Source organism: Amphibalanus amphitrite, unplaced genomic scaffold, assembly GCF_019059575.1.
Source record: "Amphibalanus amphitrite isolate SeventyFive unplaced genomic scaffold, NRLGWU_Aamphi_draft 000951F_arrow, whole genome shotgun sequence".
Taxonomy (NCBI): Eukaryota; Metazoa; Arthropoda; class Thecostraca; order Balanomorpha; family Balanidae; genus Amphibalanus; species Amphibalanus amphitrite.
The window spans coordinates 100820-118012 of record NW_024882445.1 but is presented as its reverse complement, the minus strand read 5'-3'; the positions used below and the strand labels follow the sequence as shown (position 1 = coordinate 118012).

The 17193-nt window shown below is 47.9% G+C and overlaps 1 protein-coding gene across 5 annotated transcripts in view; it reads right to left on the bottom strand.

Moving 5' to 3' along the window:
* Window positions 1-15483, bottom strand: part of LOC122368492 (protein white-like) — a 49967-nt gene extending 34484 nt beyond the window's left edge. The window contains exon 1 of one of the 5 annotated variants that reach the window (XM_043342468.1): window positions 15232-15483. In XM_043342468.1, coding sequence (XP_043198403.1) covers window positions 15232-15294 — 63 coding nt within the window. In that variant the 5' untranslated portion in view covers window positions 15295-15483. Of the gene's footprint in view, window positions 1-701; window positions 751-4083; window positions 4181-15231 lie in introns of those variants that run through there. The other 4 variants (XM_043342466.1, XM_043342465.1, XM_043342467.1 and 1 more) reach the window with 4 other exon arrangements.
* Window positions 15484-17193: the final 1710 nt, after the last annotated feature.

Genomic DNA, 17193 nt, shown 5'->3' with positions numbered 1-17193 from the left:
ATGCCTGCTTTGTCATGTTATCAGAGAGCATCATCGATTAAAACACTGAAATAAATTCATAAAATGAAGATATTTGCTGTAAAAGAAATTAGGTGCAGATTTGGTCAAATCAGGTGCATTCGCCGGATAGCCCGTCGTGAAAACGGCTATTATGTAGCTGGCTGACATATTTTTTTTTTTTACATCAGCGGTTAGTTTTTTTTTAGTGGCTGGGGAAATTCGGGAGCGACCTTTAGGCAAAAAATACCGGCAGCCGGCCATTTTTCTTTTGGTAGAACTGACCTCTTGTCACGCCAAATAAAAGTTGTGCCAATCGTGACAATGAAAATTTTTGCTCCATTTTATTGTAGGTAAGATAAATATTTTTGCTGTCACATTTCATAAAACTACATAGCTTATCATATTAACAATAACGAACTCTATCGTCTTTCGTTCAAGAATGATACATATCACCCAACCTATATTATCTGATGCCTTTTTTGCTATGTTCAATGATCCAGAACGTCCCTGAAACATCAGTCTACCATGCGAGGTCTCGGGAGACGGATTCCTCACACCGGCTACTAAAATTAGACACAAAGGTCGCTTTCATAAAAACTGCCAACAGCGCCGTTACGTACAAGGCCCATGAGGCTATTTCTGGACCGAGATCAATCATCCCTACCGAACACCGCGCTGGTCCGCCCGCTCTCCGCGCTCACCGGTCACCCGCCGAGACAACGCGCCTCGCCGCGACCTGACCCGACCCCGTTTGTTTTGTTGGGTTAGGCCCTTTCGGTCCAATTAGACCATTTCAGAGCCGGAAGGATGATAGGAATTAGGGGGAGACATTGGTCTGGGCAGGCACCCTAGTGAGTCACCGGGGCTGAGCCCATCCCGAAGGACAGGCCGACCAGCCCCAAGGTGCTCACTGCACCCGGCTACGGGGTACGCTCCCTCGGGAGCAGCGGTGCCGCTCCAAGGGAGCAGCCCGCATGAGATAAAGTTGCCTGTCCAGCCCGGAGGGTGGTTTCGGCGTGGAGGAGAAAGATTTCCGTATCCTGAGGATAGAAGCATGGAACGGTCAACCCGACCCCGACCGACAGCTGATATATGCCGTCCGAGGTCACTGATTTCATAAAGAGCCGCCAGACGACAGCACCGGCGGTCGGCGACGTCCACGCAACTAAGTAAATAATACGTGTTTAAGTTAAAGGGAAAATGGTAATTTATTTGATTAAACTAAAAAGGAGATAATTTCGAATACTCATGTTTTAATTGAATGCATCCGAACAGTCATTTTCAATTATAGGCATTGATGTTATCAATGTTCATTTCTTATTTCAGTTTCCATTTCTCGGTTGATTTAGGATAAATACTCGATAGACCTCGTGGGAGATCATGTGCCGGCCATTATATCGTTAAGTGTCCCCGTTATCATCGAGGTGACGCTCGTACGACAAGAGTCGGCCAAGGACAGCGCCGTATCGCACACCTTGGCTGGGTATAGCGTGGCACTTGGCACTCGACAGGAGCCGGGAAACGCTCCCCTCAACGAGGTGGTAAACGCACATCCATTCCTCCGCAGTTTCGCGAAAAAGGTAAATGAAGAAAGACGGCAGTCGAGACGTCAGAACCTGCCGCGTATTAGGATGCAAGAGCTTCATTGATAAGAGAACGGCTAGGTTAAGTACTAATCTACTTAAAGTACTTTGACAAGTGAGTGTCTTTCTGGTAGGATTTAATCCCACATCATTAATACTGATGATCGTCTCGCGCCTTGGTTTAGTGTCGCCGCCTTCGCCCGGATCTATCGTCCGTCCCAGTGGTGACGGGTTCGGGCTGCCCCTCACACCAAGGTCTCGGTGTATCGATACATCTCGACATCGATTGCGGCGTGTCTCATTACGGGAGCTCTCACGGGCGCGCTGAGGACCTCCCGGCGGCGGCACCGGTCGGTCCGGCGGCTCCAGCTCCCCGGCGCGGCCGCGCGCGGCGGTGGCCCGAGTGTCTCGGCTGGCGGCCCGACGGCGGCAGGAGCGGCGACCGGGGCGCGACCGCAGAGGCCCAGCCGTCGGGACGGGGAGGACAGCGGCGCCTCCGCGGCTTCCTTCGGTGGCGGACTTATGTAACTGTGCCCACTTGACCAGCGCCCATGCGAGTCACGGGCTCCTTACGTAACCGGCCTTTCTGTCTGCAATGCAGCCGAGTGACACGGCACATTTGCAACGCAGCAGACGGTGGTCATTCTACCAGCGAACGGTGAATAAACAGCCTCCAAGGCTCACAGATGTGTCTCGGTCATCTTTTAGGGTCTGGTAGGGTCGATACTTTGATTTCTTGAACCAACTGTTCATTAGAGCTGGTACAAAACTAGGGCAACAGTTACCAAGTTTGCGAAAGCTTTTATCGTTCATTTCGTCAATCGCTGCAATTCAGAGGCTGGATCTGTCAAATTGTTCTTGTCGCACAATCGTTTCAACTCAAAATATTGATGTAAGAAGAAAACGTCCATATGTCTGAACTTAGTTGCAAAACTGATCCTACCCCAATCTTTAGGTGCCAATCGCTAATCAAGCGCCCACGTGATGGGAAGATTGTTTCGAAAGTCGTTTAAAAGTATCGCACGACGCAGCTGTCTAAACAATTTTACAGCAAGGCATTACACACACGGGGTAATGCCCTTTAACACGCGCACCGACGGGGGGGGGGCGGATATCCGCCCCCCTGAGGTTTTTCGCGGATAGCGAGGCGAAATTTGGTACGACTATTCTCTCATCAATTTTACACATGGTGTGCAAGTTTAAACCTCCTAACTTTGAATGTCAGGTCACCAGGTCACTTTGAACGACCCAACCTCAAGTCACTTTTTTGCAACTTTGTCACCGTGCCAGAGCTACAGTAGATGTTGGAGGCCTTTGAAAGTCGCAGGATGTTATTAGGTCATTAGTAGCTACAATTTGTAGATCTCGGAATTTTGATGTCGGTGACCTAAGGTCAGGTCAATTTCGCGACCTCCCCATTGGGGGTCAATGGGGGAAAAATCAACTCCCTGTTTTTATCACTAAAACGGGTCGGAATGGCCCCATATACCATACATGACTTCATATACGATCAACCTTCACTACCTTGAGGTCTGTTTTGCTGTTGGGCAGCTGTAAGGTCATGTGACGTCATCAAAGGTCACCAAAGCTTTTTGCCAATAACTCCGTACAGGGACAAGTTACAGCCGCGCGGGTGGTCTCATTGTGTTCAGCTCGTCAAGATGCATCGAATGATATACATGATGACCTCGAGGTCACGTGACCTGAGGTCAACCTTTGACCTTGAGCTTTCGAGGTCAACATATATATCATTCGATGTGGATTGACGAGAGGATCACGATGATGCCCTTAGTTCGCTCCTATCATGACTAATTCGAAAGTTATTCGAGAAAAAACTATATCCATATCTAGCGCCGCCATTTTGACTTTTTCGACCCCTGTGACGTCATCTTTGACCTGACCTGAAAATGACCGTAATAAAAATTGTAGACCTTGTCCGTGCGTATCCGATGCCGTTTACCGCTTGTCGCTATCTTGCTTCGTTCTCGAGATCTCAGGGGGTCATCCGCTCCCCCCCCCCCCTGTCGGCACGAAGTTGGCGCAGACCCCCGTCGGTGCGAGTGTTAAATGCAGCTTTCTCAGCCATTCATATACCAGTATATTATAACTTCATGATAAAAGGCCTGCATAAGCTTAGTGCTTGCAGAGTGTTCAGTTGATTTTTTAATTTATTTGGAAGTGTTTTATTAAAATCAGCAATCCAGCCTTAGTTACGGGACCCGCCGCAAGTGTGTGCTGGTGGCGTGCGCCTAGCCCACGCCTAGCCCACGCCACAGCAGTGCGTGCTAGCTCAAAGTGCTTAAAGTGCTTAAAGTTACCTACAACATAGGTATGCAAACGTGCTATGCTACTGAAATAATGAGGAAAGGCGCTTCTTGTGGGAAACGTTATGCCTAGGCCCGTGGTTTTTATATGGCTCGATGATTGTGTGTGTGGAGATGACTGACAAAATGGGGTCTCTATAATCAAAAATGGAGACTTTCAAATCATGACAGTGCACCACGGTCGGCTGTCACGGATCCAGCGGTCACGACTCACGACACGGTGTCACGACTCACGGCACGGAGTCACCGGTCACGGCACGGAGTCACGGTCGACTGGCGGCCCTGCCGTGTCCCGGTGACCACGGATCGCCGTCCTATCATATCGGGCAGATAGCCGGGCGCGCACACACGGTCACACGGACCACCTGTATCGCGCGCCGAGCAGACATGGTGGGACACACACTCACAGTGACGGTGCGGAACACATTTAGTATTGTATCCAAGTAAAGGTTAAGTATCTACGCTCTGATCGAAATACGTCCTGACGGAATACAATGTACCTAAAATCGTCGTCAGCGTGCGTAGGTGTGTTTTGGCTTCTCACGCTGAAGAACGAATAAGTATGCACCAATTTGCTTCTACTATATGCATTGTACAGTTTGCGAAGCCGCAAAAAATGACTCAAAGGGTTTAGTTGATAGATTCAGCAATTTAGCTTAGATTGATGTGTACGTACATGAGGGGTAACGCACAAGGTGGCGTGGAAGACCAAAGAGGTCACTTATTTTGAGATACCTCATGTTTAAATAGAAATGAAAAGTACGTCTCCTTCTCACTTAACTGTTAGTGCGGACAGTTTCCAAGCTAGGTTTGCTATCAGAATTCACAAACACGAGGTGCATCATTTGCTGGCAGCCTGCAGCTTGTTGTAGTTAGGTACCACACATTTGAATATGTACCATACATGATACAATTATTTTGAAGAGATTGATGACGCTGCATTACGGCCCGCGGTCATCATCAAGATCAATTATCCACAATTGCAGGGCGGACCCGGGTTGAATCTCTGCCCACTGACGCCCGGTGGAGGTCAGCGCCTTTCCCTTCCCTCCCCTCTGCCGTGTGCCTGTTGAGTGTATATTGTATGAATGCCCCCTCCCTTCGGATCAAACGGCCCGAGAGTCGTGAATCCTTCAATAAATATACCGTGCCATTGCATGCAATATCATATACGAAATTTGCATTTTCAGTTACATAACATCGGTTCTGCTGTCACCGTGCGAGGTCTCGTCTGACCTTGTGAGAAGATAATATGGTGCCGCGGGAGGCGGCGGCGCGCCCGCGCCCCATTGGTCGCTGTCGCGTCGTACAGCGGCTACCCGCCGGCCGCTCACGACATCGGGTGGGTGGCGCCGTCGTGAAATGTGACAGCCGGCCGACACCGTGGTCTTCCAATACTGCGACTGCCGTGATCGCCGCCGGCCCGCTCTGAATTTATGGATGCACGGGCAGTGGGGGGTCGCTGGGTACACCTGTTCCTGAGGACATTTACAATGGGCGCCGCTGTCCGGGCGACGATAATCTCCAATGATAGATTGAACATGTCTTCTGCCATCCCTATATGGAAACTGCAAGATTTATAAAATTGTTCGAATGGAAGACGTACTTCAGTTGTTCGATTAAAGCAATATTTTAGCAATGACTCTAATTTTAGCTCTTTTTAAGTACCGCACGTAACAATAAGTGTACGTAGGTATACAATTTCCGATAGGTACAGCTATCGTAGCCTATAACCATAATTAAGGTTTGAAGATCATGTTCAATTACTGTGCCACTATTTCTCAAGCTTGTGAATTTAGCCTTCTAACGGCAACGGAGTTTCCACAGTTTCGCCGTTTCTGTCGCCGGTGTAACTTTTTCGGCTTCTTCCCGCGAGTCATAAATAACGCGCCTAACGGAACACGTGACTGTAGCTGGGGATAATCTCCTCTCGCCGCCTCCTTATGCGACTCGGTACGCGTCCTCCCACGGCCACGACAGGCTTGATATACCCGTTGCTCCCCGGCCACAACAGACGCGGGCCATACACCACCGCGCGTTGGCGGCACGTCAAACGCCCTGACCTGGACGCGTGTTACAGGGCGCCCACCCGCGCGTCACAGACACAGACACTAGACAGACAGGCTGAGCGGCCGTGTACTAGAAGTGTCACGATGTCCTTCACGAGTACGCCACACACAGGGTGAGACAGAAAAGCGGTTCGGGCTAATCCACTGTCTGGAGTAAGATGACGAACCATGCCTGGCGAGCCAACTATTCACATCGCATGTGCGACCAAAGAAACTTTTTAATCACCATATCCCAATCATTAAGCACGTTGATCAATAGACTTCACTCCAGAGAGCAAACCAATTGCTATTCAGAACCGTTTTTTATCGTGGAAAAGGATGAATTTACTAGCGAAAATTCAAATAACGAACTTGCTATAATTATGATTATCGACTCATCTGGGGAAATCGTTGATTGATCCGTAACCCTATCAATCAAACTTTTTCGTTCTGCCACCACACCTTCGATTTTTTCCTTCGCAGTTGCAATTCTGTTCTTTTCTTAGAACTTGTATAATAGGTAGATCTTTCGAATATCTTGAACCAGTTTGATTTTAAGCTCCTCCTCTGACGATTCGTTAAGCCATGTTTATTTAGAGCTGATGAAACGCATACTTTCAGGCATATGCAGCATTAATCAAGTGAAAAAATGTAAGCGATATGCAGACCTTTTTCATTACCACATGTGCTGCTATCTAAACCAAGCTTCAATTTTCTTGCAGATCCTGTTTTCACTCCACTTCGACATGAAATTCGAGCCCGTGTTATAATTTTCGGATTGTATATCGGATCCTATTTCTTCCTGAAAGAAACATTGAGCTATGTTTTCTGTGGTGACAGGTTGACAACCACACATCTATAATCCAGTGATGAATATCGTGTTAGAGACATAGAAGACGGCTGCATGACAACGGCGATAACCAACGAAGAACCACAGACAGCTCAATGTCGCCCCCCATACAACCTTGCAAATAAGGAGCAGACGGAACAGTGTGGACAATGATCAGGAGCCGGCGCTAAGCTCCTTTGCGGTTAACAGTCATTGTCCCTTCCTGATAGATTTCTCGTATGACCATTTCCATCCCTCCCTGCAATCAGACAAACCACGTTGCGTAACTCGGTGTGCAAGGCTGCTTGCATAACACGGTCATCGCTTGATCAAGATCCGGCTACAAATGTCCAGTGTCACGTGTCGTCTCTTCCTATGCCTCGAACCGAAGTCAATGGAATGCGATACTGACATGTTTTTGACCCGTTACGATTCGGCTGATATGGTATCTTTGACACGACTTGATTACATGCACTGAAAATGTAAACCGTAACATGCTTTGTGCATTAAACCCGCAGTTGAACAAATACGATTCTTAAAACATGCAACTATTTGTATAGTGCTGACATGGAACTAACCACATATTCTGCGGTCATCTTTATGCCACAGGTAATACAACATCGCTCATTATGACAAATTAGTGTCGTTAATGAACCATAAATTTACATAGCCAATTGCATGGCCCTCCTTGTTTGTCAGGTGATATCAAACTTTGCTTTGCATTAACCAAGACTGTAATAATTTGAAAAGAGCGTGTTTGATGACACGATTTGGATCGGTCTTATCACGTTTCTGTCATGCAAGAGGCGAGGCATGTGTATCAATATTGGTGCCAATCGGCAAGCTTATTTATTATTCATAGTTAGCATCAAACTGTCAGCGGATAGCCGCATTTGCTTTAAGTACCCACTTCGCTGACTTATCTGAAACACGAAATACGGTTTTGTGGCCTGGGTACGTGCATGAGTAAGTTGCAACCTTGCATAATGGAGCCAAGGAGAAGGACAACCGGTCCCGACTAAAGCTTTCTTAGTGGAGGTGACGAAGTCAGCATTCAGCAACTTTTCACAGCCATTATTACACTGTTATTTACAGTGGGATTCCAAACTCCAAGGTAACGCATCTTCTCTGCACATCAAACAAATCCGCACGCACATCAATGTGAAGACACGGCCAATATAAGATAACATTCTCTGATATTATCTGATTCTAATCGTATACACCCGGCGCAGTGTTCCCGAGAAAAAAATCAGCTGGTGTTTTTCAGTCCGATGTGGAAAGAATCAAAGTCGGGACGCATCACACATTTTATTTCCTGGACAGGAAAATAACAGGAGCCGGACACAGAGACCGGGAGATATGAGGCGGCTCCAGATGCTTCGTGCTGAGCACAGGGTATATCATCCCTCGGGAAATTTGACTTCCACGACCACACCATGGATTTGACTACATAAGATCATACTTCTCGCGTCATTTTTTTTGAGACTACGGGATATGTGAGATAAAACGTGCGAAGACAGAAGTAAAATTTCATTGAATTTTCATTTCAATGACGACTGTGTAAACTTCAGGAGCTGGAGGGACCCGGGGGGGGGGGGGGACATGAGCGGAACTTTCGCTCCATCAGGTCCTAAGGTGTTTTGGACGGGGACGGATCAAGAAATACAGTCGACGAAATCGACATAAAAAGCAAGCTGATAAGACTTATGAAAAAGGAAGGTGGTCATTACCCCCTAAAACGGCGATTTTCCGTTAATCGGCTGATACAGTATCATCAATCGACCGCAACTAAGTCAAGGTTATGCAACATGCATGGTCAATGGGCATGCATAACAGACTGGTTTCCTGAATTTCAATGACGTCATTTAAAGGTAGTGTGCCACCTTTGAAAGATTTCCCATTTTATTTTTCCTAGGATAAGAAGCTTCTGTTTTTACCTAATATCGCAAAAAAATCAAAAATGGGCCTGGAATAGTGCCTTTTTCGCCTAAAAGTTTATCGGTTTTTCGATATGTATAACAACTGTAGTGGGTTCACCTGCAAACAGGCGTCGCCAACAATCGCGAATGCGGCGCACATGTGACAATAAGCAAAGGTCATTATAGTGTTACGACGTACGGGAATGAGTTATCAGCTGTCTAATCGTAGACAACACAATGTCGAGCCTTAAACTGTAAGCCTGTATTGGTATTGTTTCTTTTATTTGGCTGTCGAACATTATTTATGGTTTGAAATATGATTTTATGTAAAATAATTGATATGAAAAAGCCGTCTCATAAGTTATGACCCCATTTCACCACACGCAAGTGGCAGAAATGACAATGATCAGCTGACGCATTTTTCTTGGCCGAAGTCAGAGCGCGCAGCCCGACGCACCACCACCGCACCACAAAGTATGAGCAGAAGCCGCGCCCAAAGCCAGGGCCCCGGTAACGTGAGGTAGCCGAGTCGGGGCAGCGTGCGCTGACCCAAGCCGGGGCCGCAGCTTTGGGCGCGGTCTACCGCATCCCCGCGGGCAGCCCCGGGCTATCACATGACACCGGGAGGACGCGCGGCTCCGGCTTGGGTCAGCGCACGCTGCCCTGACTCGGCTACCTCACGTTACCGGGGCCCTGGCTTTGGGCGCGGTCTACCGCACCACCAAACAGGCGTGTTCGAAACCGCAGGAGCTGAAGATGAACGGGTTTATCGAAACTTGATTGGATGAGCATATCGGTAATAGCGATTTCAGTGTGTGCATTTATTGTTCATAGTGGTGTGAAATGTGGTTGGGGTACGACCGACAACCCGTCGGGGCGAATTTCGCACTGGGGTAGGGGAGAGTGGGGAAAGATGCCCAGGGTTTTACTATGTCATATATTATTCGAAAATGACGATCCGAAAGCAAAAACTTGGAGTTTCAATGGAAGCCGACATCATTTTTCTCCAAAAATATCACACTTTCGTGCCTGAAACATGATAACTTTTTTTGCTATTAAGCATTTTCCTGAAGAAGTGAAAGGGGGCATCTTACCCCACAGGGTGGGAAAGACGCCCCCTGGCGTTGGGAAAGATGCCCCCTGCACTTTAAGTGACATAAATGGGCACGTGAATCGCCTGAACGAATCAGTAGTCTCTTCGAGCCTGCAGTAGACACCAAACGTCATCGTAAGGGCCCTCAAAAGTAGTCGTTAGGGGCTTCAGAGGTCATCGTTAGGGCCATCATAGTTCAGCGCACCCAAACAAGCCTCCGTGGTGGCGTTCGGAGACCACTGCGGGGCCCTTACAGGTCTTCCTGATGCTTAAGGGCCCTCGAGCCCATCATGGGGACCTCAGATGCCAGCGCGGCCCGTGGAGCCAACGTGGGAGCCCTCAAAGGATGTCGTGAGGGGACCTGGAGCCATTAATGGGGCCCACAGAGGCCGTCGTGAGGGCTCTCAGAGTCAGATGCCGCCCAAAAAGTCGCTGTGTGGGCCGAGAGACCGACATGGGGAGCACCCGACCGTACTGGGCTCTCAATAGTCCCAGATCGGCTTTTGTCTCTCATCACAAGTATGTAATAAATGATTTGACGGGCTGCTTGAAGGACAGCCTACGGATTTAGGGGGGCGTCTTTCCCCATCAGGACAGGGGGCATCTTACCCCAAGGTACCGAAGTAACATTAAATCAGTACAATTTGTTAGCCATAAAACTACACCCTGAAACAAAATGTTTGGGACACAGTACACGCATGTTAATGTATCACGACTATAGCAAGGGACGCAAAAATTATATAACTTCTTTGATATTTACAATGTTTTGACACCAAAATATTTTTTGAAAGCAGCAAATAAAAAACATGCAATCACCAGCCAGCCGTTGCCCAACTGAGCTACGCAAATTTTTGTGCAGTTAACAAGGCAGGCTTCCGCTTTACGCTAATAACATTAATTTCCAGGTTCGATTCTTTGTTTCGCCGCTAGAGGGGGTGGGGCGTCTTTCCCACCCTGGGCATCTTACCCCACTCTCCCCTACTCAAAATTTGAAGAATTTAAGACGTTTCCATGAGTTTTGAAGGTATGGATAAGTTCTAAAAATCCGGTTCTCCTTATCTGGGCCATTAACTCCATACGGTCCAGGAAAGCTGGCACACTACCTTTCAGTCCTTTCAATTTAGCTATTATGTATGAACATCTGAATTATATCCCATAAGACGTGGAGTTCAAATTTAACCCGCGCACCGACGGGGGTCTGCGCCAACTTCGCACCGACGGGGGGGGGGGGGGCGGATGACCGCCCCCCCCTGAGATCTCGAGAACGAAGCAAGATAGTGACAAGCCGTAAACGGCATCGGATACGCACGGACAAGGTCTACAATTTTTACAAAGGTCATTTTCAGGTCAGGTCAAAGATGACGTCACAGGGGTCGAAAAAGTCAAAATGGCGGCGCTAGATATGGATATAGTTTTTCTCTAATAACTTTCGAATTAGTCAATATAGGAACAAACTAAGGGCATCATCGTGATCCTCTCGTCAATACGCATCGAATGATATATATGTTGACCTCGAAAGGTCAAGGTCAAAGGTTGACCTCAGGTCACGTGACCTCGAGGTCATCATGTACATCATTCGATGCGTCTTGACGAGCTGAACACAATGAGACCATCCGCGCGGCTGTATCTTGTTCCTGTACGGAGTTATTGGCAAAAAACCTTTGGTGACCTTTGATGACGTCACATGACCTTACAGCTGCCCAACAGCAAAACAGACCTCAAGGTAGTGAAGGTTGATCGTATATGAAGTCATGAATGGTATATGGGGCCATTCCGACCCATTTTAGTGGTAAAAACAGGGAGTTGATTTTTCCCCCATTGACTTATAATGGGGAGGTCGCGAAATTAACCTGACCTTAGGTCACCGATATCAAAATTCCGAGATAAACAAATTGTAGTTACTAATGACCTAATAACATCCTGCGACTTTCAAAGGCCTCCGACATCTACTGTACCTAGCTCTGGCTCGGTGACAAAGTTGCAAAAAAGTGACTTGAGGTTGGGTCATTCAAAGTGACCTGGTGACCTGACCTTAAAAGTTAGGAGGTTCAAACTTGCACACCATGTGTAAAATTGATGAGAGAATAGTCGTACCAAATTTCGCGGCGCGTAGCGCCGCGGTTTTCCCGCTATCCGCGAAAAACCTCAGGGGGGAGGGGCGGATATCCGCCCCCGTCGGTGCGCGGGTTAACCCGCGAGTTGCTGGGGGGGGGGGGGGGGGGGCGTTAAACGCCCCCACTTTTTCGCCGCGCTATAGTATAAAAACGGCGCGCCAAAAGTTTGGTACCTGTAGGGAATTGATTGTGACAAAGTTAAAAAAAATCCGTAGAATTTTTTTTGAGATATCGAGGTTTTAGTGACGTCATGCTTTCTGAGTTTTCGACCAAAAACGGCATATGTTCGAAAAATCATATAAAATCACAGAATAGACATACAGACATGCCGTAAACGCCATTAGACTGCCAATACCATAGAAAATTAAATGGATATCTTCGATTTTTTCATTATCAATCTGCATTTTCCAAAACCCTGAACTAAATCTTGGCATTTTCTCGTGACTTCTTCACGACCATGATATGCATTTCTTAAATTGAAATTTTTTAACTAAACACGTACACATATGATAAAATGAATGTTACCATCGTGTTCTACGCCCAAAAGTACCCATAAAACATGTGTAACAGGCTGCAAATATCAGTTTTGATTTTTGGGGATATGTGCCTACCTGGTTGACCTGACCTTGACCCTGACCTATACTTGACTGACCACTACATTGATCAGACACTCTTGTGGGCCTTATATGAAGGATTGTGCACCGTTTCGACAGAGTTTATGACGAGAGGCGCCCATTGCGAGGTTCCGAAGTCCATGCTACTGAAAGCCCGATTTCAGGTGTTTGACCTGACCTTGACCCGACCTGTGACCTCAAAATTCAACTTTAAAGTACTCATCTGAAGCGTCTCGTCGCGTTCTTTCGTTTGCCGCCTCGTGCGTTTCGCTGCGACTATTGGTTCTCGAGTTATCGGCTGGGGGCGTTTAACGCCCCCCCCCCCCCCCCGCCCCAGCAAACGGCGGGTGGCGAAATACCCCAGCAACTGCCGGGTTAAAAGCCAAAATCCGACCTCAAGGTCACCAGTTGATTTGGAGCAGCATATTTGGATACTCGTGGTATGCTCTTCTCAAGAAAACTTTTCAGCAATGCTCTGTCTCAAATTGAGACAGCCGCGCAACCGATGCGTTCCCTGCGCTCGTTTATCGTCGAGGCTGGTGAAACGAGTCTGGTCGAGACTGTCAGCGGGAGTAAGGTCACGGGATTCATCACAGCGCTGCCTTCATTCTACCCGTGTTTAACTGCTGATTATTTCAAAACAAACGATCGGCCCGCGTTCCCAGGTCACCGTTTATTTTGTTTGCATGTTCGGCCGCTTCATATACATAGATGGCGACTGACCGGATATACGAACTAAGTGCAGCTATAATGCGCAACACTGAGCATGTGAAAACAAGCATGCTAATATCATGAATAATTCAACCTTCGCCCGTAGTGGCGTTTCGCCAGCCGCTTACATGCAGGGGGAGGAGGCTAGTGCGCTCCCTCCCCAGATGTTCGGTCCCTGATCGAGCTAAAGCTTCGCCGAAAAACGCTCGTGTGACGACAGGAAGCCGTTACCCATATTTTACCAATTTTAAATTTTAAGTTCACGATACAATTACAATTATCACGATACCCAATTTTAAGGTCATTGGTAGACCTTTCAGGTAAGGCCATTGACCCAAAAGTCGGGAAAATCGGACCTGCTTGACTTCCGAAAATGAGGTTGATATAAGGGGTTCGGTGTCCTGATTTCGAATTCATATAAGTTTTAATCTGCTGTAGGTATTCATCCATTTGGGTTATGTCGGTCCAGGTCAGGTCATGTCAACCAGTAGACGCTCCGCCAACTATCCATATTCCATAGAAGACATAAACCGCCACTGATATTTTTGTAGCATGTTGCAAAGACACAAAAACTTCTTAAATGTTCAAATGAGTGCTAAGTTTGAAATCAGCTGCTAAAAAACGAGGTCACGAAAGGTCAATGACCTTGATCTGACCTTCGAGTGACCTTGACACCCACCTTTGTGCATGGGACAAGCATCATTTCACATGTTGGCACGTTTCTTATCACAAAAAGTCTGGAAACGCACGGATTAAGTGCGCCCACATACGCCGAACCACCATTCCCCCTGACATTGACATGGTCTCAAGGAACAGGTCACAGGTCAAACCGTCAAAGGTCACTTGGGCGCTACGAACTGAAGTATGAATGTTTGCCAAAGCTGATGGGTAGGTAACGGGTGTAAAACGTCTTCTCCCTTCCATTGCAACTCTCTAGGCCAGATAGATTTGACCCCCATACTGCAAGAGGAACATACTACATACTGTTCTATGCCCTAAGGAAAACACAATTTGAGGCAATCGCATACTCGGATGGATATAGGTAGATTAGGGATTTAGGATTCTGCAATGACTGGTTGAAAGAAAACCGGTCCTCCAGTAACCGATATAAACAATTCGATATATAGTTACCAATGATTCAAGATCTTCACAATAATGTGTATACAACTGCCGCCTGCTGCCTCGGTCCTTACTGAAAGTCTGTGTCTAATTAAACCTTCCATATACCTCTGTACCTATACGGTATACAGAGGCCTATGAACCCTGCCTCATAATGACAGCCGTGAAAGAAATATCAGCTTTCCGAAATGCAGTGTGCTTTAAAGAAACGTCTTACGTCACTTGCCATGACCTGGGTAATTGCGGCCACCTGATGACATGGTGCGCTCAGAATGAGCGTATAGGACAGCACAGCTTTTATCAGAGCGACCGTTCCGTGCTTCTATCCTCAGGATACTTAAATCCTTCTCCTCCACGCCGCAACCCCCCTCCGGCTGGACAGGCAACTTTATCTCATACGGGCTGCTCCCTTGGAGCGGCACCGCTGCTCCCGAGGGAGCGCACCCCGTAGCCGGGTGCAGTGAGTGCCTTGGGGCTGGGTGGCCTGTCCTCTGGACGGGCTCAGCCCCGGCGACTCACTAGGGTGCCTGCCCAGACCAATGTCTCCCCCTATATCCTATCATCCTCCCGGCTCTGAAATGGTCTCATTGGACCGAAAGGGCCTAACCCAACAAAACAAACAAACAAAAATTATCAGAGTCATCCATAATTTATGTAGGGAATTGTATCGTAGCTCATTTTGTCATTGCTCGATGCTGCGTGCAGCATGCATTTACATGACAGCTTAAGAACCGTGCTTGTTGATTTCCAGATCCCAACTATGCGTGAGCAAGCAGCGGAAAACATGTAAAGACGTCCTTCCTCATTAAATGTTTCATTAGCATGCTAATTGCCTAACCTTATTTTCTCGTTTTTAGCAGGATTAGTGTTCACTTACCGTGAAGAAGGGGTCCATGATGGGGAGCGTGTCCTCGCCGCTCTTGAGTCTGTTGGCCGGCATGGTGTCTGATGGTGTGAGCACGCGGCGCGGGTCCTCGGTCGGACGGTACGCTCCTGCTGTCACCGGGGGCTGGAGGGCACCCTGCGCCGACCGGCCCGGCCACCAGGGCCCGCGCCGGGCCGACCCCAGACTGCGGTCCACCCACCAACTAATGGTTCGCGTGGCTGCCGCCGCCGCTGGCGGCGCCACCTACCTAGGTGAGGGACGGCACCTGATGAGAGTGCCACAGGAGCGGCCGGGGGCGAGGGTTCGTGATCGCCGGGCCCGCCCGGTAGGCTATCTTGATCAAGAGCTCCTACCGCTCCCCGTGGCTGATTCTGAAGGATAAGTAGCGGCTCCCGTAAATGGTCTAGTGGTAGCTGCTGTGACGGCCTGCGAGTTATTGGATTGGATGCTCCGATCAACGTGAACGTTTTTGCCACCCTTCCGTACACACGGTGAAGGTATCCGCCGGCTTATAAATCGATCGGGTAATTCTGAGTGGTAGTAAAAAGGGAAAGATGTAAATAACGGCGGCGTCACGCGGCGTTAGCTGTTATCTGTTCGTCGCGGAACCCAGCCCACCGTTCACCCTAACCTAATGGACAAGAAAAAAATGTTTGTCCCACCCTGCACTTTACGACCACCAACATCTCAATAAATTGTGGCTGTTCAATGTATTTACTGACTCTTTCCAGACACTGAACACGTCTCGAATTCATGAGCAGGTTCCCGAGGCGGACGACAGAGACCCGCACAGAGAACTGACGGCGAGTAAATTACCGACAACGATGGCTATCGGCGGCGGAGAATATTGAGCAGTTTAGTGGCCGCTGCAGACACGCCAGGCAGCCTTCAAAACGGACTTATAACACACATTTCCCCGAGTAACCCATAGCAATCGACATATTTTATGCAAAGGAAGAAAATAAATTGACCAGCAATTGATTTCATGATTTGGGTCCCTGTCGGAATGCCTATTTATTTTAACACTATCGGCATAAAAGTTAATGAACCCAAGATTACTTTACAATGAACCTATCGGCCTTATTTGCATACTAAGGCCGAGGAAAAGGTTGTATGAAGACAATCAATCCCCGCCTTTTCGCCTTTGAATAAGCCGAAACGGGTGTGTGAGCCATTATGAGACGTGACGATTGATAGATATCCAATTTTTAGGTCTTGCGCCAAGTCGGCTTCAATATTTGCCATAAGTGGAGGGTATTGAGCAAAATGTGAAAAGATGTGCCTGCAGTTATTTCAATGCATCGTTGTAACCAAACCAATAAAGCCATCAAAGGTCGGGTTACAGATATGATAACGTTCAGCTCTCTTTACCTAACACATTCCAACCAATCTGTGAAAAACGCCAGGGGTGGGCCCACATACAAACCCTCTTTCCCATCTTGGCCGGGGAAGGTTAGCTGCTTTGACACGACCTGAGTCTGACCATCTGATACACACGCTCTAGGCACACGCGCGCGCCACACAGGCAGGTACACAAATTAAAGGCAGTAGTAAGCATTTTAAAATAAGCACCCCTAGATAAGGCCATTGGCTTACAGCGATGCAAATTTAGCCGCAAAACTTCCGTCCGTGAAGACAGCTGAAAGGTACGCACACCATCAATCATGACATGGCTCCGGCGCCGGACACGGTAACATTCCAGGAATGCTGGACAAGAATGGAAAAATGTTCTAGCTGTCACCAGCTGACATCACTAAACCCTGTTGACAGTGATTGATAAATGGATTGATATGATTCGATCGGACCACCCTTTAATGCCTCGCATATCGGCGCGCGAGTCCAGTTTTTGTTATGTACGAGGATGATGTATGTACTTCGAGTTGCCATCATGAATAACTTAATGTGCTCTCCACAGCCATGCATCGGTCATGCCATTGTGTCTGTATTGTCGAG